Raw genomic sequence first — 25,094 nt, forward strand, 5'->3', positions numbered from 1 at the left:
TAAGCACATGATAAATGGTCTTATTATTATTGCTGTGGTTTATTGTGGGTGAAAGGATTAACTGGAAGAAGGTGGGTCACACTAGAAGGGGTCTCTGAACCTAAAAACCAGACCTAGGCACAATGGAAAGGTAAGTGTTTGGTGGGTGAAGTGCAAGCAGGTGGAGCTGAATCTTGAGAGAGCATGGAGCCAGGAACAAGTGGGAGGTGAAGTTGAGAAGTTAAAGAAAGAGGTGTGGTGGTGCTGGAGAGATGGGCAGACTGCAGGGTCTGGAAGTCAAGGCTGGCTACAGACACGTATCAAGGGGCTGGAGTATCGGGACAGGCCTCTAGTCCACTGTAATGGGGAGAAGGAAGATTCATAAGAATAAAATCAGAGCAGCACAGACAGGGGCAACAGAATGGAAAACTCATTAATTTATCCTTGAATATGTTAACATTGGTCCCAAACCTAGAGCAGGATGGAAAAAACAGGAAGAGTAAAGAGACAAGGGCCTAGCTGAGTCATCACAGAAGTTAAGGGTCTTAGCTTAGGGATTAGGGGATGCTGGCATGTCATTCTACCCTTCCTCCTTCCACATGCAGACACAGCAAGGCCCAGGGATACTTCTATGTGCATCTCCACTCCTGAAACCAAAACTCAGGTGCACAGGAATTAGACAGGTTGCAGCTTGCTTGCATTATTGCTTGTATTATGTTTGCATTGTGGCTTGTATTGTTGACTGCAGTGGGGGGCGGGGGGCGGGGGGTCAATGTTACCAACTGAGACACACACAGAATTACGTAAACATCAATTTCCAGGATAGTGAAAATCTGTGTCCCAACTTTCATGTACCTTTCATGTAATTTTCCCTTTAATTTGGCTGGAGGGAGACCAAGAAAAAGTTAGTGTGGGTGTGAGGGTAGAATGAACCTTGCTTTTCACTCCGAAGAAGCCAGAGGGGTTTCCTTCCTGAAGCTGGTGCCATTCCTGGTATTCTTGTTCAAGACACTTACTCAGCATGCCCTCCTGTGATTCCAAGTTAAGTTCAAGGTTCTCTATGGGTTGTCTAATTATTTGAAGATGAGCCCTGCCAACAAATACTATTGCCAGACGCTTGGCTGGACACGCTGGCCAGTCCCTCTGTGATTCTTCTGGGTGAGCAAGGTTTCTGTGTCTGCATCCTGGGCGAGGGGCTGAGGGACGGGGAATTACTGGGCTAAAACCCTGTCTTCAGCTGGAGATACTCTGGTCTCCCATTCTCCTCGGTGTTTTCACTAATAGATGGCACAGCTGCCCCTTGTGAGCATCAAGCCTATGGCTATAGTATTTGTATTGACAGGGTCTCACTAACCCAAATTCTCTAATGGCTGGCATGGTAGTTTGTGCTTCCTCTGTGGTACAGTGGCCAAGAGCCTTGGTTTGGAGTCAGAAACACCAGGTTCCCAAACTCAACTTGTCTATTAGTAAAGAAGCCCTGGTGGCACACTGGTTACAGCACTCAGCTGCTAGCTGAAAGGGCTATGGTTTGAACCCATCAGCTGCTCCACAGGAGAAAAATGTGGCAGTCTTCTTCTGTAAAGATTTACAGCTTCGGAAACCCTATGGGGCAGTTCTACTCTGTCCTGTAGCTTCGCTATAAGTCAGAATCAACTCATCAGCAGTGGGTTTGGTTTGGCCTTAAGTAAGTCATGCAACCTCTCCTTAGTTTTCTCACCTTTAAAATGGAAGAAATTATAAGGGTGAGATAAATAAAGTAGGATACACAAAGCAGCAAGCATGATACACAGTAAACGGTAGTCACATATCTGCTTGGAGCCTATCTAGCTCCCAAACCCTACTTTTTCTATTAGACTCCTGGGTCTCCTATGGTTAGAGGGCTCTCCCCAGGAGCCAGTCAGGCATACTCAGTGCCACTAGTGTAGATCCTATCAAAAGTCTGAGAGTCATCTCAGGCAGGACACAGAACCCCAAGAGCTGGTTCTAAGGCTTCTGCAGAGGGCTGTGGGGCTGGGGGCCCATCTTCAGAGGTCTTGACAGGGTACACTACAGTCCCACAGGTATAGATGGTGAATTTAGGGTTCAGAGACAGCCACTACACAATATCCACAGCCATAATCCTAAAAACGTGCTTCCACATGCATTCCTTCATTGAAACTTCAGAACAAGTTGTCTGACAGCAGCATTCTCCCCACCTTACAGATAAAAATCCTAAAGTCCACAGTGGTCACCTGCTAGCCCTTGAATTTTTAATCCAGGTCCTGCTCACTGCCAAACTGCCTGTTTACGGCCTGGCGGAAGTGTCTCCAGTAAACACCATACTGGACCATTTATTTACCACTTGATTGACAAAACATTTATTTCCTGCTATTTAGTGAGACGTTTTATCTGAAAACATACTCAGGCTGTTTGCATGTGAGCCCTCCTGTATTAGTTTCCTGGGCACAGGAAATTACCACACCCAAAACTCATGGCCTTCAAGTTGATTCCAGTTCATAGCAGCCCTACAGGACAGAGTAAAACTGCCTCATATGGTTTCCAAGGCTGTACACCTTGACGGAAACAGACTGCCACATCTTTCTCCCGCAGAGTGGCTGGAGCGGCTAGTGGTTTCAAACCAGCAACCTTTTGGTTAGCAGCCAAGTGCTTTAACCACTGTGACACCAGGTCTCCAAATTACCACAAACTGGGTCAAAACAACCAATTTATTTTCTCAGAGTTCTGAAGGCTGTTGTGTGTCATTGAGTCAATTCTGACTTATAGGGATCCTCTATGACAGCAGAACTTCCTAGGCTGTAATCTTTACTGGAGCAGATTGCCAGTTCTTTTTTCCCAGGGAGCCGCTGGTGGATTCAAACCACCAACTTTAAAGTTAGCAGTTGAGTGTGTAATCATTGCACCACCAGGGCTCCTTGTGTTCTGAAGGCTAGAAGTATGAAATCAAAGTGCCATGAAGGCCATGGTCTAGAGAAGAATTCCTTCTCATCTCTTCCAAGTTCTGGTGGTTGTCAGCAATCCTTGGTGTTCCTTGGTTTGTAAATGTATCACTCCAATCTCTGTGTTTGTCTTCATGTGGCATTCTCCCCTCGCTGTATCTGTGTGTCTTCTTTTCTTATATGGACATGAGTCATACTCAATTTAGGACCCACTCTAATCCACCATACTTATTAATCTGTATGCTGAGCAAATAATCTGAGAAGCTAGACTATGTGAAGAAAAACACAGCATCAGGATTGGAGGAAGATGCATTAACAACCTGCGATATGCAGATGACACAACCTTGCTTGTTGAAAGTGAAGAGGACTTGAAGCACTTACTGATGAAGATCAAAGACCACAGCCTTCAGTACAGATTATACCTCAACATAAAGAAAATAAAAATTCTCACAACTGAACTAATAAGCAACATTATGATAATTGGAGAAAATATTGAGTTTGTCAAGAATTTCATTTTACTTGGATCTACAATCAACATCCATGAAAGCAACAGTCAAGAAATCCAACAATGTATTGCTTTGGGCAAATCCCCTGCAAAAGATCTCTTTAAGGTGTCAAAAAGCAAGGATGTCACTTTGAGGACTAAGGTGTGCCTGACCTAAACCATGGTATTTTCAATCGCCTCATTTTTCATATGCATTGCAAGGTAGATAATGAATAAGAAAGAATGAAGAATTATTGACATATTTGAATTATGGTGCTGGTGAAGAATATTGGATATACCACGAACTGCCTGAAGAACAAACAAATCTGTCTTGGAAGAAGTACAGCCAGAGTGCTTCTTAGAAGCAAGAATGCCGAGACTTCGTCTCACAAACTTTGGACATGTTATTAGGATAGATCAGTCCCTGGAGGACATCATCTCTTGGTAACGTGGAGGGTCAGCAAAAAACAGGAAGATCTTCAGTAAGTTGGAATAAACAGTGGGCTCAAGCATAGCACAGATCGTGAGGACAGCACGGGCAGTGTTTCTCTGTTGTACCTAAGGTCTCTATGAGTTGGAACTGACTCGACAGCACCTAACAACAACAACTAATCCAGTATGACCTCATCTTAACTGACGACATCTGCACAGAGCCTGTTTTTACATAAGGTCACATTCTAAGGTTCCAGATGGACAGAAATTTGGGTAGGGGACAGTGTTCAACCCAGTACCTCTTAAATCTTTTACAACCATATGAGGCAAGTTGTCCTTTTCCTTCATAGCACCTATCCCTATTTTAAGGACACATTTGCAGTACATTTGATTATTTATGTTTATCTCTTCAATTAGATTATAGGCTCTATCAGGGCGGGCATCATGATTGCTTACTTTATGAGTTTTATATATAGAAGGAGCTCAACAATTACAGCCTATTGAATGAATAAAAGTAGTGTTATCTTTTTTAATAGGTGACAAAACCATACCAAAAGTTATTTTCCCAAGTTCACCCTGCTAATAAGTGGTAGATCGCATTTTTAGAGTTAACTGAAGCCTTCTAAGAGTAGACTCTTTCTATCAGGGCCCCTTTCAAAGGGTTGTCAAAGCTTCGTAGTCGTAGTTATTATGTGAGAGACATTAGTCAAATCTGGTCAGAGATATCAACAACAAAAACAGGCTGGCTACCTCTAGTCCATAAATAATGTTACCATTACCACTAGGTACAGTCTGTCACTCATCATAACATTGTTACTATTGTAATCACATTTGTATAGGGCATCTCAGTATTCAGAACACTTTGATCTTCAACATCCTTGGGAAGCAAGCAGAAAGATATTTTACAGGAAACTGAAACTTATGTACTACCCAAGATGATATAACTGAGAAGTGCAACCAAGACTCAAATCCAGGTAGAATTTCATCTTTCAATGTAAGGATTTGAAAACTTTCTAAAACGGAAAACATTTAATGTGTAAAAATATTTGAAATATTAATTAAAATTTAACAACCATATATGACTATTTCAAAATTAAGTGGTAAGTTTATTTAAAGGCAGAAATTGTCTACGTATTCATTCACTTAGTGAAGGGGAATTATAGAAAGTATCTTGTGATTCGATTGAGTATGATTTCTTAAAAAGTGAGGTAGAGAGAAGACGAGCATTCACATTAGACCTGCTTTTGGAGTCTAATGCTGGGTGACTGACCAAACTGCCAGTTGAGGCTCAAGAAGATGTCTCTAACAGTTTTATCAACCTCCCAGCATGCTTCAAGCGGAGTCGGCACAAGGGTCCAAAATACTAGTGCCACGAATCCCAACTGCTGGGCAGTGTCTCAATGGCTGGAAAGGTCACAGGCAGCAGCCAAAGGGATGGACGTCTCCAGTTTCCAGGGAGAGAAAATAGCAAGAGAAAAGCACAGCCTCAATCCTTAAGGTCTTGAACACCTATTCTTCAGAAAGACAAAAAGCAAACAGAAGCAGAAAGAAGATGGGATGCTCATTTACGGAAGAGCAATTTCTGCACATGGTACTGCTAGGCACTTGAACATCTAGTATCATAACAAAATTATAGGGTAGTCAGTATTACCCCAAGTTTGACAGACGATAAAACTGAAGCTCAACTTAGTCAAGGCCACAGCTAATAAACAGTGGAACAACCATGTTAACTCACAGCTGTCCTCTTCTACCACTCAGGGCACATGGAAAGGAGCAGAAATTCACAACTCAAGCAATGTTATAGAAGCCAGGCAGTCTGCCTCCCAGATTTCTGGATACCATGTTCTCAGTCAGAGGTGTGCATGCCAGGGGTGACAAAGACTGAAGTACCTCTGACGATCTGGTACCTCAAGTGATGATGGCTTAGGGGGTAGGGCAAGCTGAAGATGCAGTAGGGACATCAGTGGGGAGCAGGGAAAAGTGGACGCAGTAGAAACGAGACTGGGGTCAACAAAACATGAAAAGGTACTGGGCTGAAATGGGACTCTTTTAATAAGTAAGGTGCTTCCAGAACACCTGCCACCCTGGGCTGTAATATCACAACACCATAATTTCATTTACATATGAACTACCACTTCTAAGTATAGGGAAATACTCTATAGCATTAATGGACGGGTGACCTTGATAATTCAAAGTGCCTAGTCACTTAGAAAAGCCCAAGACTTTCCACCTACAATGTTTGCTTTTCTTTTCTTCCTCTCCATCTATTGCATTTTGCTGCATTTAGAAGAGTAGCTGTACCTCCCACTGCCTACTAGGTAATAAAAGGTCCAGTACCCTGAGACCAAACCGCCCATTTGCTCAGTGGAGGTCAAGTGCCTTTGAAATAAACCAAAATTCTATTGTTACTGCAAATAGCAAAGAATAGCAACACATACTAAAGTGACAGTATTTATGTAAGTTTTGTTTTGATTTCCTAAATAAATGGATTCTAAACCTATTTGACCACAACTCACAGTAAGAAATATATTTTACATGTAAACGTGTGTGTGTGTCTATGTGTGTGTAAAGGAAACACGGGTTACATAAAACAATACCTAGCTGAATTATGGGTAATATACTCTGGTATTTCAAAGGCACATATTGTCTAAGTATTCATTTACACAGAATATCAGAAGGATGAAGAGGAATTACAGAAAGGGTAGTATATTGTGATTCAGTTCACTAAAAACACAAAACATAACTGGAGTAGCCCACTAGATTGATTTAATGACCCACTAATGAATTGTAGTTAAGAGCTTGGCTGCTAACCAAAAGGTCAGCAGTTTGAATCCACCAGCTGCTCCTTGAAAACTCTATGAGGCACCTCTACTCTGTCCTACAGGGTCTCTATGAGTCGGAACTTACTCAATGGCACTTAACAACTATAATTAGATAGATACACAGACACACAAACCGATACATGGAGCCCTATATGTATATAGGCTATAATATAATTTTTATTATATTATTTTGGATCTCTAGCCTATATACATACAAGAATCCCTTCTCTAACCATTTTTGATGGTACACACTACTACTAAGCATTATTCACAAGGAAGGTATTGTTATAAAACTGAGTTCATCCTTACCCAATTAGAAATGTGTATAAATAGTGAGTGTGTGCATGTATATGTTATGTATGTGTGTGTGTTTTAAACAGGACAAGGAACAGGAGCTGTTACATTTGTGGAATGTCTAGTCATTAGGCTGACATCAGGGCAGGCGAGTGTTTCGGGTGCGTGTACCAAATCATAATTGAGGCCTCAGCTGCGTTGAGGCCAGTGGGCTGTATCTTGTATGTTTTTCTGCATTTACTTTCAAGAAAATGTTCTAACTTAAATCCCTATTGCTTCATCCCCTCGCCAAGAAGCATCTCTCTGGGGCCCAGTTTAGAAGCAATATTAATCCTCAATTTTCTTGCAAACCACTCAGAGGCTTCAGTTATCCAGTTCAGTGCTCACAAAGAAAAATACAGACACAAACATGACAACCACACTACCCATGTAATTACAGCTCCAAGATGCACAATTCCAAGCCCTGTTCCTGTAAACACACAATTTCTCCAGTCATAGCCACACACCATTTGCCTCTATCATTAAGGTCTCTTATCAAAATCTTCAAAGCACTCGTGCAGTAAGGGGCAAAAGAGCATGAGTGAGGGAATACACTTTAGCAGTAGGCTGCTCAGCTACAGAAAAAAAGGGTGTTAGACTGAAAATCAAATGCTCTCTTTCCCTGTAATCACAGACTAATTCAGCAATAAATGTTCGAATACTCTTGGTCAGAATGAACTACAAGCTATACATCAGTCTAAGTGTCTTATACTTGATGGACACCATCACCGACAAATACTGCTGAAAGAGGTTGCTTGGGGAAGAAAATTAAGTTTCTTTGGGGATTCTTACTTAAAGACTACCTTTCTCCCTATCTAGTATTGCAGAGGAGTTCCAGGGTGCTGCAAACAATTAATGTGCCCGGCTGCTAACTGAAAGTTTGGAGGTTTGAGTCCACCCAAAGGCACCTGGAAGAAAGACCTGCTGATCTACTTCCAAAATATCAGCCACTGAAAACCCTATGGATCACAGTGTCACCTAAGTCAGAGCTGACTCGATGGCAACTGTTAAAATGTTGCAGAAGTGTGAAGGAAAGGCAGTGAAACCAGTGTTTTTTCACGTCCTTTCTAGGCCTTGGTGGTATAGTGGTTGAGAGGTACGGCTGCTAACCAAAAGGTGAGCAGTTCGAATCCACCAGGCGCTCCTTGGGAACCCTATGGGGCAATTCTACTCTGTCCTATAGGGTTGCCGTGAGTCAGAATCGATTCTACAGCAATGAGTTTGGGTTTTTTTTTTTTTTTTTTCAGTGTGAGAATGACATGAAAATTAGGTTTCAGCACATTCTTTGTTTTGTCACACCCTGGGGTTCTCCGACCTAAAAATGCATTCTGAGTTTCTATCCCTATTCGAAGAGCATTCAAGGTCAAATCCTGACACTGGGCCCTGAGACTTCCCTGTATCAGTACAGCTTCACCTCCACCTGGACTCTGCCGGGAGAAAGACACAAGGGATCAAGGCATGCTGCTCCTGAACCTATTCTCAAAAAAAAAAAAAAAATCCAAAGATGCAAGTTCAGATGGAAAACTACGTGTTCTCATCTAAATCAATGTAACCTTCCCTTAACTGGTTTACAGTATGTCACCAAAGGTGAGGCAGAATTAGCATTTAGCAAATGGTGAGGTTCACAGTCTTCCTCCTCCTCGTGTTCCCCAGTCGCACCCACCAGAACACTGAGAATTAGGGACCCAATATCAGTTTGCTAAGCAGACAGGGGTCCATTCAGATAAGTGAAAATCAAACAGGACTTGATATACATACAGAAGCAACTTTCAGATTCTGGCCACGATTCCCAAAAAACTGGCCAACAGCCTGGCCCTCTAGAATTTCTATAAAGAGTCTAAGTGGTGTCATTTGGTTGAAAGGGGATGCAGTGGGTTTTTACACTTTTTTTTTTTTTTTTACCATGCCCCAGAGTAAGAAATATATTTTAGACATGTAGTCAGTACATACAAAACACAGACAAATGAAACATGTTTCATGACACAATACTTACTAGGTTATAGTGCACTTGGCTATTTTCTATTGACTGTTACAATAAAGGTAAAAGAGCTGGTTATGACCCACTTAAATGACTTCATGACCCACTTGTGAATAGAGAGCAGCAATTTGCAAAAAACAAAACAAACAAAAAAACATGCAAGAAGCTTCATCTTGAAGTTCTCTACTCGTAGTTAAACTGCTTAAGTATCTGAGGTGGTTTAGGCAGGCATTGAGCAGAAAGATGTGGCAGTCTGTTTCCGTAAAGATTTACAGCCTTGGAAACCCTGTGGGGCAGCTCTACTCTGTCTTATAAGGTCACTACAAGTCAGAATCGACTCGAGGGCAGTGGGTTTGGTTTGGTTTTTGGTTAGGAAGGCACTGAGATGAGGGGAGGCCTAAAGCGCTGGTCATGAGGGATGTTTAGTTTGAGAGTAGCATAGAGAAAAATGAAGATACCAGTGACCTTTTGACTAGGGGCCCCTCTACCTCCCAATGCTGTACTTATCAGGGGGAAGGGGAACAGGAAAACCAGGGGTCCCAGTTGAAAACTAAGACGGCATACAGAAAATTAGAAGAATACCAAAACCAAGAGCAAATGGCTTGGGTACCTTAAAATAAACTACTAGATTTAAGTTTCCCCACACAAAGCTCTCTAATTGGAAAATAAGATTACATCACAAATGCCTAAAATGTGACGCAAAGCCAAAGAGTAGTTATATTATTCTTTCTTCCTGAGGTGATGGTTCCCATATGAGTCAATGAGTAATTGAGAATAAAATGAATTTTTTTTTTTCTAGTATTATCTTGTAACTGCAACAATATTATTTAATTCACTAATTTCAGCTTTCTGGATCATTTCAGGTTAAAAATATCTAGGTTTACCATAAACATATCTCCAAGTTTTAAAAAAATAATTACATCTATATCCTACTGTGTTAACAAGCGTCATTTGTATATAGCTAATTATAGAAAGGTTATACGTAAATAAGTAACTTTTATTTTTTGCCTCTATTCAGAAAAATAATTTTATGCAGTTCTGAAAGACAAAACTCAAAACTTGGAAAACAAAATTAAAAAAATTCTACCATCAGGAATGGAAATCAGCACACCCATTAGAAGATTTAAAAGAAAGAACTGCCATGTCAAGAGTTTCAGTTGTAAGGGAAAACTTAAAGCACAGACTTCATAACCACTTGTTCTCCATTTCTCCAGGCAACTGATTCACATTTACCACAGAAACATCAACTGGCAGATAACTAACTGGTGAAAGTGATGTGGGATTGTAGAGATTATGTGGGTCTAGGGATCCCTGGTGGAACGGTGGTTAAGAGCTCGGCTGCTAACCAAAAGGTCAGCAGTTTGAATACATCAGCCACTCCTTGGAAATCCTATGGGCCAGTTCCACTCGGCTCTATAGGGTTGCTATGAGTCAGTCGACTCATCCGCAGTGCGTTTTGGTTTTTCGTTTAGGAATCTTATGCTATTTCAGTGGCTTTAATTTAAAGTTTCCTGTAGGAGAAATCACTTATCAAATGTAGTATAAATGGTTGAGTAAGCACAGCCTTTGAAATAGATTTAGCAAATTCAACTTCATCTCATAATGGATTATCATTAGCGAGGCATGAGCTTATATGATTGGTTAATTAAGTAGAACCAGTATAATGACTTGGGTTAAATAAAATGCAACATTTTTTATTCATCAAACCCCAATCGCATCTCAGAAATAGAAGTTATCATCTTCCTACCCATTTTCCCTTATTTCCTTATTCCTCAACGTCTCACCCCAATGCAACGTGAGCTCCAAAGGAAAGTACAGCATCTCCAAGCTGGAGAGAATGTCACTACCTTAGCATCACTGAAAATACAAAAAAAGTGTCTCCTGAAACCCAGGAGAATATTTTATTTCCCACCATGCTGCTATGTCTAGCATATACAAGCCCCAACCCATGATTACAGACACAGGCTGTTTATGCTGCTTTTGATTTATATGAGTCTGAGAGTCAATGCTGCCTACTGCCAGCACAGATTTTTGCATTTTTATAGCAAATAGGAATTAGTTTTCTCTCACATGCCATTGACATGGGTAACATTATATATAACTACACACTTAGGAATGCCAGCTTTGTCTGATATTCTAATGTGGCAAATTTGAGGCCAAAAGGAGAAAATGATTGTCCAGCAAACAATACACTGATGACTTCTTGAAAGAAAGGAAAAAAAAAAAAAAAGGCGCTTTGCCACAATCTGAGTGGCATTCTAACAATGTAAAGAAATAGGTCTTGAGCTTCAGTCCACTCCAGGGTGGACTACATTTTTCCCAAACTGTGCTAGTCAGGAATCCTGGAAGAGAACCAGATCCTTCTAGAGCATGTGGGTAGGAGGAAAGGGGGGATGCTGGGTGGCCAAACCCTCTAGCTCCCAAAACAGGAAATACAGTTATGGATGTGGTTCTCTTGGGTGAACTTCAAACTGAAGATTTAAAATTTCAAAGATCTGACAGGACACAAAACAGAAGTTTTTTGGTTTGTTTTTAAAGTTTTTATTGTTCCCAACATTAATAACATTAATTAGTATTGGAATATCTCCCATCCTATCTCACCGCGCTTTCTAACTCTGAGTGGCCACACCTCTTTGTTTTCCTCTGACTCATTTTAACTCACTTAACTGTTCATTTTAACTGCTTCCTCTGAAAATCCCTAGTGTGGGTTGGACACGCCTCCTAGAGCTTCCACAGCACTGGAAAGGGCTCTGTCCTAAAACCTGTCCCACTCTCCTACAGTTTTGCAAGTATCTGCCAGTGGTCTGCCACCCTAGCTGGACTGTGTGCTCCTCAAGGGCAGCAGCTATGCCTCGTTCATCTAAATCTCCCCAGCACACTGGGTCTGGCACATAATAGACAACTGCTGAATGTATAAACAGAGATGAATGATGCAACCACTGTCACGTCACCTTCAAAAGCAGAGTCATTTTTTTTTATTGTTCTTTAGATGAAGGTTTACAGAACTAGTTTCTTATCAAACAGAAAAGTAGAGTCATTTTTAACGCAATCTGGGTATTTATAATTCCTGCCATAAGCAAATTAGAAAACTTTAGCATTTGTTAAATAAAACAAGAAGCAAGGAATCAAGACAAAAAAAATTTTTTTTTATTGTGCTTTAAGTGAAAGTTTACAAATCAAGTTAGTCTCTCATACAAAAACTTATACACACCTTGCTATGTATTCCTAGCTGCTCTCCCCGTAATGAGACAGCACACTCTTCCTCTTCACCCTGTATTCTCTGGGTCCATTCAACCACATCCTGTCCCTCTCTGCCTTCTCATCTCGCCTCCAGACAGGAGCTCCCCACATAGTCTCACGTGTCTACTTGAGCCAAGAAGCTAACTCCTCACCAGTATCATTTCTGTCTTACAGTCCAGTCCAATGCCTGTCTGAAGAGCCGGTTTCGGGAATGATTCCAGTCTTGGGCTAACAGAAGGTCTGGAGACCATGACCTCCGAGGTCCATCTAGTCTCAGTCATACCAGTAAGTCTGGTCTTTTTACTAGAACTTGAGATCTGCATCCCACGGCTCTTCTGCTCCTTCAGGGATTCTCTGTTGTGTTCCTTGTCAGGGCAGTCATCAGTTGTAGCCAGGCACCATCCAGTTCTTCTGGTCTCAGGCTGACGTAGTCTCTGATTTGTGTGACCCTTTCTGTCTCTTGGGCTCATAATTACCCTGTGTCTTTGGTGTTCCTCATTCTCCTTTGCTTCAGGTAGGTTGAGACCAATTGATGCATTTTAGATGGCCACTTGCTAGTGTTTAAGACCCCAGATGCCACTCTCCAAAGTGCGAAGTAGAGTGTTTTTTTTAATACATTTTGTTATGCCAATTGACCCAGATATCCCCTAAAACCATGGTCCCTAGACCCCTGTCCCTGCTAATCTGGCCTTCAAAGTATTCGGCTGTATTCAGGAAACTTCTTTGCTTTTAGTTTAGTCCAGTTGTGCTGACCTCTCCTTATTGTGTGTTGTCTTTCCCTTCACCTAAAATAGTTCTTGTCTACTATCTAATTAGTGAATACCCCTCTTCCTCCCTCTCCATCCTCATAACCATCAAATAATATTTTTTTCTCTGTTTAAACTATTTCTTGAGTTCTTGTAATAGTGGTCCCATATAATATTTGTCCTTTTGCAACTAATTTCACTCAGCATAATGCCTTCCAGATTCACCCATGTTATGAGATGTTTCACGGATTCATCGTTGCTCTTAATTGTTGCATAGTATTCCATTGTGTGAATATATCATAATTTATTTACCCATTCATCCATTGATGGGCACCTTGGTTATGTCCATCTTTTTGCTATTGTAAACAGTGCTGCAATGAACATGGGTGTGCACGTATCTGTTCGTGTGAAGGCTCTTATTTCTCTAGGATATATTTCAAGGCGCGGGATTGCTAGATCCTACGGTAATTCCATTTCTAGCTTTTTAAGGAAGTGCCAAATCAATTTCCAAAGTGGTTGTACCATTTTACATCCCCACCAGCATTGTATAAGTGTTCCAGTCTCTCGACAACCTCTCCAATACTTATTATTTTGTGTTTTTTGGATTAATGCCAGCCTTGTTGGCGTGAGATGATATCTCATTGTAGTTTTGATTTGCATTTCTCTAATGGCTAATGATGGTGAGCATTTCCTCATGTATCTGTTAGCCGCCTGAATGTCTTTGGTGAAGTCCCTGTTCATAACCTTTGCCCATTTTTTTAATTGGTTATTTATCTTTTTGTTGTTCAGTTTTTGCAGTATCATGTAGATTTTAGAGATCAGATGCTGACTGGATTTGTCGTCGCCAAAACTAAAAACTAAACTTTTTCCCAGTCTGTAGGTAATCTTTTTACTCTTTTGGTCAAGTCTTTGGACGAGCATAAGGGTTGGATTTTTAGGAACTCCCAGTTATCTAGTTTCTCTTCTGGTGTTTGTGCATTGTTAGTAATGTTCTGTATATTGTTTATGCCATGTATTAGGGCTCCTAGCATTGTCCCTATTTTTTTTACCATGATCTTTATTTTTTCAAATTTTATATTTAGGTCTTTGATCATTTTGAGTTAGTTTTTGTGCATGGTGTGAGGTAGGGGTCTTGTTTCATTTATTTGCAGATGGATATCCAGTTATGCCAGCACCATTTGTTAAAGAGACTGTCTTTTCCCCATTTAACAGACTTTGGGCCTTTGCCAAATATCACCTGCTCATATGTGGATGGATTTATGTGTGGATTCTCAATTCTGTTCCATTGATCTATGTATCTGTTGTTGTACAAGTACCAGGCTGTTTTGACTACTGTGGCAATATAATAGGTTCTAAAATCAGGTAGTGTGAGGCCTCCCACTTTGTTCTTCTTTTTCAGTAATGCTTTACTTATCAGGGGCCTCTTTCCCTTCTATACGAAGTTGGTGATTTATTTCTCCATCTTATTAAAAAATGTCATTGAAATTTGGATCGGGATTGCATTGTATCTATAGATTGCTTTGTGTAGAATAGATATTTTTACAATGTTGAGTCTTCCTATCCATGAGCTAGGTATGTTTTTCTACTTATGTAGGTCTCTTTTGGTTCCTTGCAGTAGTGTCTTATAGTTTTCTTTGTATAGGTCTTTTATGTCTCTGGGTAGATTTATTCCTAAGTATTTTATCTTCTTGGGGGCTATGGTAAATGGTATTGATTTGGTAATTTCCTCTTTGACATTCTCTTTGTTGATGTAGAAGAATCCAACTGATTTTTGTATGTTTATCTCATATCCTGATACTGTGCTGAACTCTTCTATCAGTTTCAGTAGTTTTCTTGAGGATTCTTTAGGGTTTTCTGTGCACAAGATCATGTCATCTTCAAATATACTTTTCTTTCTTCCTTACCAATCTGGATGCCCTTTATTTCTTTATCTAGCCTAATTGCTCTGGCTAGGACTAATTGCTCTGGCTAGGACCTCCAGCACAATGTTGAATAAGAGTGATGATAAAGGCCATCCTTGTCTGGTGTTCGTTCTCAAGGGGAATGCTTTCAGTCTATCTCCATTTAGGATGATGTTGGCTGTTGGCTTTGTATAAAAGGCAAAAATATTTTTAATGAAGGCAAAGGTTTATTTACTTACACACAGTCAAATCAAGCAAAATATTGGTGTACACATTTTCACTGGAATGACAACTTGCCCCTACAAGGCCATCCAGCTGTGAAAGTAGCTTAAAAGTTGTACTCCCTTTGATTTGCTAACCTACACTAGTCAGGTCCTAGCTCACACTGATTTGTTGTGCAACATTAAACCATTTTTGTAACAGGTTGTACTGTGACCTTTGCATTCTGCTATGCCAATTCCTCTTGTCATAATTGCTGGGATGATCTAGACATTAGAAAGTAGAGTCTGGTGATTTATTTCTTTCTGTGTGATGCTCCTACTGCTTCAGCACTCAGCTCCAGGAAGACAATGTACATTATTAAATTATTTGACAAAGACAGAGTGAACCAGGATGGCATTATACACACACATGTTTAAACAAGATGTGTGTTTGAGATTACTCCTGCTTGTCCATTTGAATAAAAAGTGCCTGTTTATGAAATAAGCCTAAGGATGTTGACAAATTTAAATTTAATTCCTAACATCAGGTTAGGGAAAGCAATAGAAGCTAACATCAAAGGTCAGGTGACCATTTTGATGAAACAATGGGAAATTTAGTTATGGTAAATAAATATTCATTGATTACCTGGGGTGCACAAAGCACTGTGTCCTATATAAGAAATAAATGAAGCATTTTTTTTCTAATTAAGGTTTTAATTATTTTATCTTTAATTACGATACCTCCTGGAAAAGGGGAATGAACACTACCAGACATCCAGATCTTAAGCCAAAAAGCAAACATCCTTTCTGAAGTGGTTACTGATTTTAATAGCAAAGGCTCATGAAATAAATAATAACCAGCATTCATTTTTTAAACATGCATCTCCAAATTCATATTGAGGCTCATAAGAGGCCATGCATAATTTACTTATGATGCAAAGGCAGTGGCAGTTAAATCTGTTTGTTCAAAAGTCTTAAGTATATTTCTCTGTGGTTGTGATTTATGATAATGGGTGGATTCCTACCATTACTGTAATTAGACTAATTTTGAAGAAAACTGAGCTCGATAAGAATTCAGATACACACGAAAGCAATTTCCCAGCTATATGAAATACAAGGGATGTATCCCTGCCTTTTTAGTCTTCTAATGATTCTTTAATGATTCTAAGAATCTCTGCAGAAAACACATTTTCAGCTTATAGTATCTAATAGAAGTCACTCCCTACTTTGAGTTTTATTCTTTATTGTCAAGGCTTTCAAGATCAACTGCTTAAGAATAGATTACATTACTGGATGCATCCCAGTCTTTGAAACATATCACCATCCAAAGTTCATTGCCAAGGCCATGTAGAAGAGTCAAAAAAGAAACATTTTGAAAAGGAGCAGTTGTTCTAAGCAGTTGGAGGTGACGATTTATCAAGAACCGTTAATCTGCTGCCATATGAAGAGCCTCCAGTGTGTTCACTTTCCATCTCGGTAAGAGTTAGGGAATTTCTAATTATGGTTTACGGCAGTTTTCTCGCCTGAAGTTAAACAGAAGTTTGGGGAAATGTATGCATTTAAAAAAAACAATCGTATACTCTGCTGGTAAGTAAGACACAATTATGTCTACTTATCTTGCACAAGCTGTGCCTAGCAATTTAGAGGATTCATGTGAATGACTGAATTATTAGTTTTACTAAAACAAAAATCTTCTACTCCCATTTATGAGAGATGAGAAGTGAAAGGACTTACAGTTGTCCCTCAGTACCCCGCCCATACCAAAATCTGAGGATGCTTAAGTCCCTTACATAAAATGGCAGAGTATTTGCATATAACCTAAGCACATCTTCCTATATACTTTAAATCATCTCTACATTACTTGAAATAGCTAACACAATGTAAATGCTACGTAAGTAGTTGTTATACAGTACTGTGTTTAGGGAATAATGGCAAGGCATGAGGTGAACAGTGCTCAAACAAGGAGTGCTGGAGAGAGGCTGAGGATCTGTGAAATGGTGGGAGGCTACCGCAGGGTATGTCTACACATCACTTCATTCTCATGGATTTAGCGTAGTGCTCAATGTGCAAAAAATTCAAGTTTTGCTTTTAGGAACTTTTTTTTTCCTTGAGTATTTTCGAGCCTCGGTTGCTTGAATCCGCAGATGCGGAACCCGCAGATACAGAGGGCCGACTGTGCTTAGACAACGTCCAAGTTAGACTGTATATTGTTAGTGTGTAAAATGAGATTCAGATAGTTATTTTGTATCCATTTAATATTCTGTTATGATTAACTAAAACTAGCAGCAATCACTTCAAGCAAAAATGACCCGGTATTTTCATAAATACCTCAGTTCTGCCACTTATTAACTATGTGGGTTTGGACAAGTTACTTAACCTGTTACCTGGGCCTCCGTTTCCTTATCTTTTAAACAGGCTAATAATAACATCATTTTTTAGTATTCTTGGGAGGATTAATTATGACAATGTATAAAGAGTATGTGCATGCATGCAAACACACATACATAAAAATATATAAACTTGGCACATGTTCCTTACTGTCATTAGACATGATCTTGATGTTCACCTTGGCTTCGGGATCAACGAAATTATTATTATTTTTTCTAACCAAGGAATAAACCCAGGAGCAAGATGTGTAGATCCTAATAGTTAATTGGGGATGCTTCTACCCAAATATATATTGCTAACTTCCTCCATTTATGCCCCCATTCTTTATTCTACTTTGAGGATTTATTTCCTTGTGCTTAGCACTGCCTTCTTCCTAAAGTGCTCCCTACAAATGCAAACACTCCAGGAAAGGATAATTAAAGCCATTATTACCTTTGTGTAAATGCATTTGTGTGGTTTTCCTCCTAGAGGGAATATCCCACATATTAACACTTAGTACCTAGGAAAGGCTCTGAAAGAGGGGTCAAAGGGCACATAATATATTTCACAATTCTGCCTGAGTAAGCTTTGTCAGTTGATCATTTATTAGGTACTAAGAACATTTTGAAAAGAAACACAAGAAAACTTTTAAGGAGGGGACGGGATTGCCAGGGTGCAAAGGTACAGGGAAGAGACTTTTACTGCATACCCTCTGTTATTTTTGAATTTGGTACTACAGGCACATAGAAGTTATACAAAAAATTAAATAAAAAAAAAATAATCCTCACACCCTATCATTTGTCCTACTTCAGCTCTTTAATATTTGTTTATAGGACTTTGACATTTAGAAGGCAATACTAAGTTTACCTTTTTTTTCTTAAACATAAAAAAAAAAAAGGATTCATTTAAAACATGACAGGCTTCTCAAAGCCAATTTATCTTCAATGTATTAAATGCATTAAAAATACTTACATTTTTGAAGGCAGAGTTGTTAGACAATTAATATTATTTGTGGACATTCTGTATATACAGTTTCTTTAATTAGAAATTAAGTTTCTGGTAGACATTGCCTGTGTTTTATTAATCTTTGGAGACACCATCATAATGAACATTGAGCCTTCAAGGAAGAAGCACTGCCTTGAGTTCAGTTCTCAGTCCTTCTAAGAAAGAAAAATCATTAAACTTAACAGGATGTTTTGATTAAGAATGAACTTCGCAGAATTTTGTTTAAGAAAAGGAAAAAGAAGAAAAGAAAAAAAAGCAACAACAACCAGAGAAAGTTATAAACCACTTATACTTATAGGGTTGCTATGAGTTGGTATCAACTCGACAGCAGCGGGTTTGGTTTTCGGGTTATACTTATAATCAAACTTTTGGGACTCTACTTATGGGAAATGCATGCAAAATACTGAATATGTCATAAGGAGACAGGATTAAGGTGGGCCTAAAATCATGGGGAGATTTGTTCAACAAAATATTTGCTGAATAATTACTGCATGCAAGGTCCTGGGAATAAAGTATTGAACAATGCATACATGATCCCTGCTCTCACATTTTGTACATAGTAGGGGATACAGGAAGGTATACAGGCAATTACCATATGGCATGACAAATATCACACAAGGAAATGCAGTGGGTTATAAAAAAAAAAAAGGAGAACCAATCCCATGCTTGGGAAGGTGATGTCTAATAGCAGTGGTTGGACTTTGGAGTCCTGCACACCTGAGTTCAACCTGGATCCACTGCTAACTAACTCTCCAATCTTGGTCAAGTTACTTAATCTCTCTAAGCCTTAGTTTCATTGACTATAATGAACATATATAAGGAATAATGGTACTGTACAGTATCAAACTCAAAGGGTTGATGTCAGGATTAAATTAAATACACATCATAAATCTGGCACATTGCCTGGCAAATGGCAAGCACCCAACAAATATTAGTATTAATATTAATGATAATAGTAAGCTGAGACTCAAGCATAAATAGGAACTGTTAGGTAAAAGGAAGGAGGAGGGGACTGAGAAAGGATGTGCCAGACAAAGGAGAAATACATACTAAGGCCCAGAGAAGCATGGTGAGCTTGAGTGAAAAAAAAAAAGAGTTGGGAGGTGGCTGGGTTTAGGTGGGTTCTAGCGGCTGGAGATGAAGGTAAAGCTGGAAAGGCAAGCAGAGCCTAGTTCATCAGGTTTATCTTAGTATAATGGGGGCCCAACAAGAATTTCAATGAGAGGAAGGATATGATCAGGTTTGAGTTTTAAAAAGACCACCTTAGCTACAGTGTGGAGAATGGAATGGAAAGTGAGGACACTGGAGGCAAGGAGTTCAGTGATAACAGTTCTAAAATAATGCCTTGGCTGTTGTGGAATTTCACAGGAAGGCAGGTGAAAAAAAACATACAGCAATGTAAGGCGGGCCCTGAGGTAACTACAGTAAAACCTGCAAAAGCCAGAACCTGCGTAAGGCAGAAACCTGTCAGAGAAGGAAAACGAAAATATTTTTCACTAAGACAAGTGATAGAAAAGTGGTAAGAAAACTGTGCCCTATCAAAGGTGGAAAACTTGTGAGACCCGGAAAAAGAAGGCAGTCCCACCAAGTTCTGGCTCTCACAGGTTTCACTGTACCAGCTTGTCCATGTTAGCTAATTAGCATTTCATTCATTCACTCAACAAGCATTTATTAACAACTTATCTTTTTTTTTTTATTACCAAGGCACTGAGCTGGTGCTCTGAGAGGTATCAGTGTGTTGCCCTGTATGGACTTCTTCTCCAGAAACACCCAGTCCTACAAAGACTGCCCATATTCCTCTACCTGGCAGGAAGGTCTTTTACCCTGATGACCAAGATCATGTGCAATAGGGAAAGGCCACACGTCAGGGGGGACCCAAGCTGGGAAGCAGTGCCATGCAGTCAATTAGAAAGGAACCTAAAGCGTGCAGAAAGCTCCCCTGCACCCTGGGAACAGAAATTGCCACTGTAACTACATCAATGTACCATGGACTTCTTACTACCCAAGAAATACATCTTCCATGACTCACTGTAAATGAATAATAATAATCAACATTCATTAAATGTCCCACCTTATAAATTTTAGATGGATTAATAATATATTAGAACAGCTTTGTAAAACAGGTATTATTATGGCCACCTTACAGGTGAGAAAACTGAGGCAAGAGATGTTTTCCTAAGGTGGCGAAATTAGAAAGTGGTGGTGCTGAGATCCAATTTGATGTTTGTATCCACTACGCTCTGACACTTCTGCCAGCGGGCCACCAGGCTGATATAAGAATGAAGCCAATTTAAAATGTAAGCCTCATAATCTGGGCAGGGAAGAAAGATCACTGACCATTTTACTATCAGGAAAGGCAAAAATTTGGTATGTTTTGTTATAGGAATAAAATGAAATAGGTAAATAAATATGTGTGATGGTCTCTTAAAAGGAAACTGGACTATCCCCATCGAAATGAGTACTGTTTTGGAACCCAAAAAATAAAAAAACCAAACCCGTTGCCCTCGGGTAGATTCCGACTCATAGCGATCCTACAGGACAGAGTAGAACTGCCCCATAGGGTTTCCAAGGAATGCCTGGTGGATTTTAAACTGCTGACCTTTTGGTTAGCAGCTGAGCTCTTAACCACTACAACAGCAGGGTTTCCTCGTTTTGGAAGTAAACCCACTGCTGTGGAGTCGATTCACCTATTTTACTCTTGCCAAGCACAAACCGCAGCTCTGCCCTATACCTAGAACATATACAAAGTATTCAAATTGGGTTACATTCTTTGTCAGTTAAAAATAGAGTGGAGCTGTATCTCTTTGTTGTTAAGCTGTTGAAGTTTTATAAATATTTTGGTTATTACATTCTTATCAGATATATGATTTCTGAAGATATTCTCTCAGTTGGAAGTTTGTCTTTTCGCCTTTTTGGTAAAATCTTTTGATGAACAAAAGTTTTTCGTTTTTATGAGATCCCATTTATTCAGCCTTTTGCTGTTTGTGCTTTTGTTGTTATATTAGATAATCCATTATTAAAAGCTAGGAGCCCTGGTGGTGCAATGGTAAGGAACTATGACTGCTAACAAAAACGTTGGCAGTTCAAATCCACCAGCTGCTCCTTGGAAACCCTATGGAGCAGTTCTCCTCTGTCCTATAGGGTCACTATGAGTAAGAATCGACTCAGCAATGGGGTGGGTTTATTATTATTATTAAAAAGCTAGGCCTGGTAGCCTTGCCCCTGCATTTTCTTCTAAGAGTTTTATGGTTTTAATTTTCATGTTTAGGTCTTTAATCTACTTTGGAATTTGCTTTCATGTGTGGTGTGAGGCATGTATCCTATTCCATTTTTTCTGCATGTGGAAATCCAATTTTCTAACACTATTTATTGAAGAAACTCTTCTTTCTCCATCGAACGGACTTAGCACCCTTGTCAAAAATCAGTTGACCACAGACGTGTGGTTTTATTTCTAAACTCTAAACTCTATTCCATTGGTCTGTGTGTCTGTTGTTATACCAGTACCAGGCTATTTTCATTACTGTAGCTGTATAATATGTTTTAAAATCAAGAAGTGTGAGTCCTCCTACTTTGTTCTTCTCTTTCAACATTGCTTTAGCTATTCAGGGCCTCTTACCATTCCATATAAAGTTGAGAAATGATTTTTCCATTTCTGTAAAGAAGAGTGTTGGAATGTTGATTGGGATTGTGTTGAATCTATAGATTCCTCTGGACAGTACTGACATCTTAACAATTTTAAAGTCTTCCAATCCAGGAGCCTGGAACATCTTTCCATTTATTTAAGTCTTTAATCTCTTTCAGCAGTGCTTTATAATTTTCATTGTATAAACCTTTCACGTCCCTGGTTAAATTCCTAGGTATTTTATTCTCTTAGATGCTATTGTAAATGGAATCGTTTCCCTAATTTCCTTTCAGATTTCTGATTGCTGGTGTATAGAAAGACAACTGATTTTTGTTTGTTGACTCTGTACCCTGCAACTTTGCTAAATTTCTCTATTAACTCTAGAAACTTTCTTGATGGTTGATTACCTCAGACTATTGCCCTGAGATAATATTTAAACCATAAACCAAAATTATCCCCTGAAGTTTGGCTTAACTAGTAAAGTATGTTTGCCTTGAGCACTGAGCTCTTTCAAGATCTCCCTGTATGGGATCAAATTGACAATAGCAACTTAAATATTAGATGGGAAACTTAGGGGGCAGTGAGTTTATGTTAATGAAGGAGAAGCAACTCAGAAAAAAACGGGGGTAAAAATGGTTGCACAACCTGAAGACTATAATCAATGTCACCGAATTGTACACGCAAAAAATGCTGAATTGGTGTATGTTCTGTATATATTCTCAACAACAAAAAATTACTAAAAAAAAAAAAATAGAGTGGGGCACCTCACAGATTCAAAGATGGAGAGGCACAGCAAAGGAACTAGAAGGGCTAAGAGAATGAAACCTGTTACTCTTTTGGTTTTCTGCTAACGGAGGGTGAAAAAAGGGTGATTTATCTCAGTGAGAAATAGATGGAATACGCTTATTCTCTGAGACCACACAAGGTTCCATCAGCCAAGTAGTGGAGCATGTGTAGAATAAACAAATTTCAATCATAAACTCTTCGAGGTGTTTCCGGTGTGAAGTGAACAATAATAATTACCTAAATCTCCGGATATGAAGGAAACCATCAGCTCCTTGCATCCACTGGATGCCAATAGCAACATGGTGTCTTGAGCCTGGGCTCTTAATGGGCAATGAGAAGAATCCCAGGATAGATGGCATTTTAAATCCAATTTTACTCTATTTGTCTCTGCACTGACCTACACTGTGTTTAAAGCAATCACAGCCATTTTCACAACCTGCAATATTTTAAAGTAGTCCCTATGCCTCAAGAACACAATAAGCTCTCTTAATTGCTATGAGTTAAAAAGAGAGAGAGAGAATAAAAATTACGGAATTTGCGAAACAATCATTTCTAACCTAACACCCACAAACTCAACACCCCACACTTACGTACAGCTTTTTTAACCTAGGCCATTCATTCGCACATTTACCATAGCTCACCAACAAAACAAAACACTCACTCTTCTTACATTAATTCAACTGCCAGTCCCGTTCTGCGGGACTCACTTGCAATCACTGAAAAGTAACTCGGGACACCCCTAGATCTGTGAGCACTGACACCCCGTTTATTCATCTGGCCCGCTCTGCTACCAGAGGCAGGCCGGACTCGGGGGCTTCAGTGTCACTGACTGAAACCTCCGCCCAGCCTCTGCCCGCCCACTGGGGGCGGCACCCCTTCCTGTCCACACTTAGACCAGGAAACACTCAGTTGTATTGTCTTTGTTGGTGTTGTTTAATCTTTACTAATAAAAATGCTTGTGAGATGGATTCCCCACTCCACCCACCTGCCCGAGTCCGCACACTCACTCAATCGGATCGTCTCGAAGGCACCAAACTGTGCCGACAGACAGCAGGGAGGCGTGAACAATGAACTTGTCCCTGACTCTCTCTCTCACCCGCGTCCCAAAATGGGAAGTTTTGAACTAGCCCGGGTGCCAGTTCCGCGATTCCCCGGGCAACTCGGCCGAGGGCGGCGGGGAGGGCCTGGCGCGCGCCCCCGGCCGCGCCCCTCGCGTCCCCCGGCGGACAGTTACCTCCTTCCTCCGGCTCGGCGCCCCGGGTCGGGTGATAAGGGCCGTCTCCTCGCACACTACGGCCACGTCCTCCACGAACACGCAGTCCGGAAGGCTCTCGTCGGCCGGCAGCTCCACCACCTGCAGCCCCAGCTTGCTGCCCAACACACCCACGTAGAGCTGGTGCTGCCGCTCCGCGCGGGCGAAATCCACCTCCTCGCCCTTGGCGCTCCTCAGCGCGTGCTGGACGAGGGACTCGGGCAGCGCCCGTACCACGGCGTGGGTGGCCCGGCCGAAGACGGCGGGATGGCCGAGCCCTGCCATGGCTCCTGGAGGCGACAAGGAGGCGGTGCGGAGCGCGGCGGCAGGTTCCTCCCGCAGCAGAGCGCACTGAGCCTACGAGCGCCCGGCGGCTTCTCTTGGCAGCGGGTGAATGTGGTGCAGAAGGAGACCGGCTCGCGCCCGGAGTCCTGCCCGCGCGACTGAGCATGCCCAGAGCTCCGGGCGCCGGCCCGCGCGCATCCCGCGCGCCCACTCCAGAGCTCCCGGTTTTTGCGGCAGCCGAGGTGGGAGCTGTAGCCGGGGACCCAGCAAGGAGCGGGGCTTGGGAAGGCAGCTGAGAAAGCGATGAGGGCAGGAGGTGTGCGCAGGTGAGGGGACCTTGACCAAAAGTCACCCCTACCTGGACCTGTATTCCGCTGCAAGGTGCACATTTCACATCGCCCCCAAAACGGACTTGCCGAGCAGGCAATGATCTGGACAGAGCCACTCTGGAGGGTTTTTTTTTTTTTTTTTTGTCAAGAGGCGAGGGATGAGATGATCCTGTTGTGGGTAAATACTTTGACCTTACCCTCCTCTCTCGCACTCTTATTCCGGGTTGCCCAGCACATGGTATCATCCGCTGGGCTCCTAGTGTGAGAATCTGTCTTTGCGCTCAAGTCCACCTTACCTGAGCTTTCTCTAAAAATGACTTCTCGCCCCATGTGAGACCAGAGATTTATAAAAATAACGTACTTCTTTCCATGGGGGAGCGGTGGAGACACATGTGGA

At 40.9% G+C, this 25,094-nt stretch overlaps 1 protein-coding gene across 1 annotated transcript in view; it reads right to left on the bottom strand.

Moving 5' to 3' along the window:
- The window catches only part of DDAH1 (dimethylarginine dimethylaminohydrolase 1), a 164,601-nt gene extending 139,944 nt beyond the window's left edge, over positions 1–24,657 (bottom strand). Inside the window, exon 1 of the mRNA XM_049879667.1 lies at positions 24,066–24,657. Coding sequence (XP_049735624.1) covers positions 24,066–24,368 — 303 coding nt within the window. The 5' untranslated portion in view covers positions 24,369–24,657. The remainder of the gene's footprint in view (positions 1–24,065) is intronic.
- Positions 24,658–25,094: the final 437 nt, after the last annotated feature.

Source organism: Elephas maximus, chromosome 3 (assembly GCF_024166365.1).
Source record: "Elephas maximus indicus isolate mEleMax1 chromosome 3, mEleMax1 primary haplotype, whole genome shotgun sequence".
In the NCBI taxonomy this organism is placed as follows: Eukaryota; Metazoa; Chordata; class Mammalia; order Proboscidea; family Elephantidae; genus Elephas; species Elephas maximus.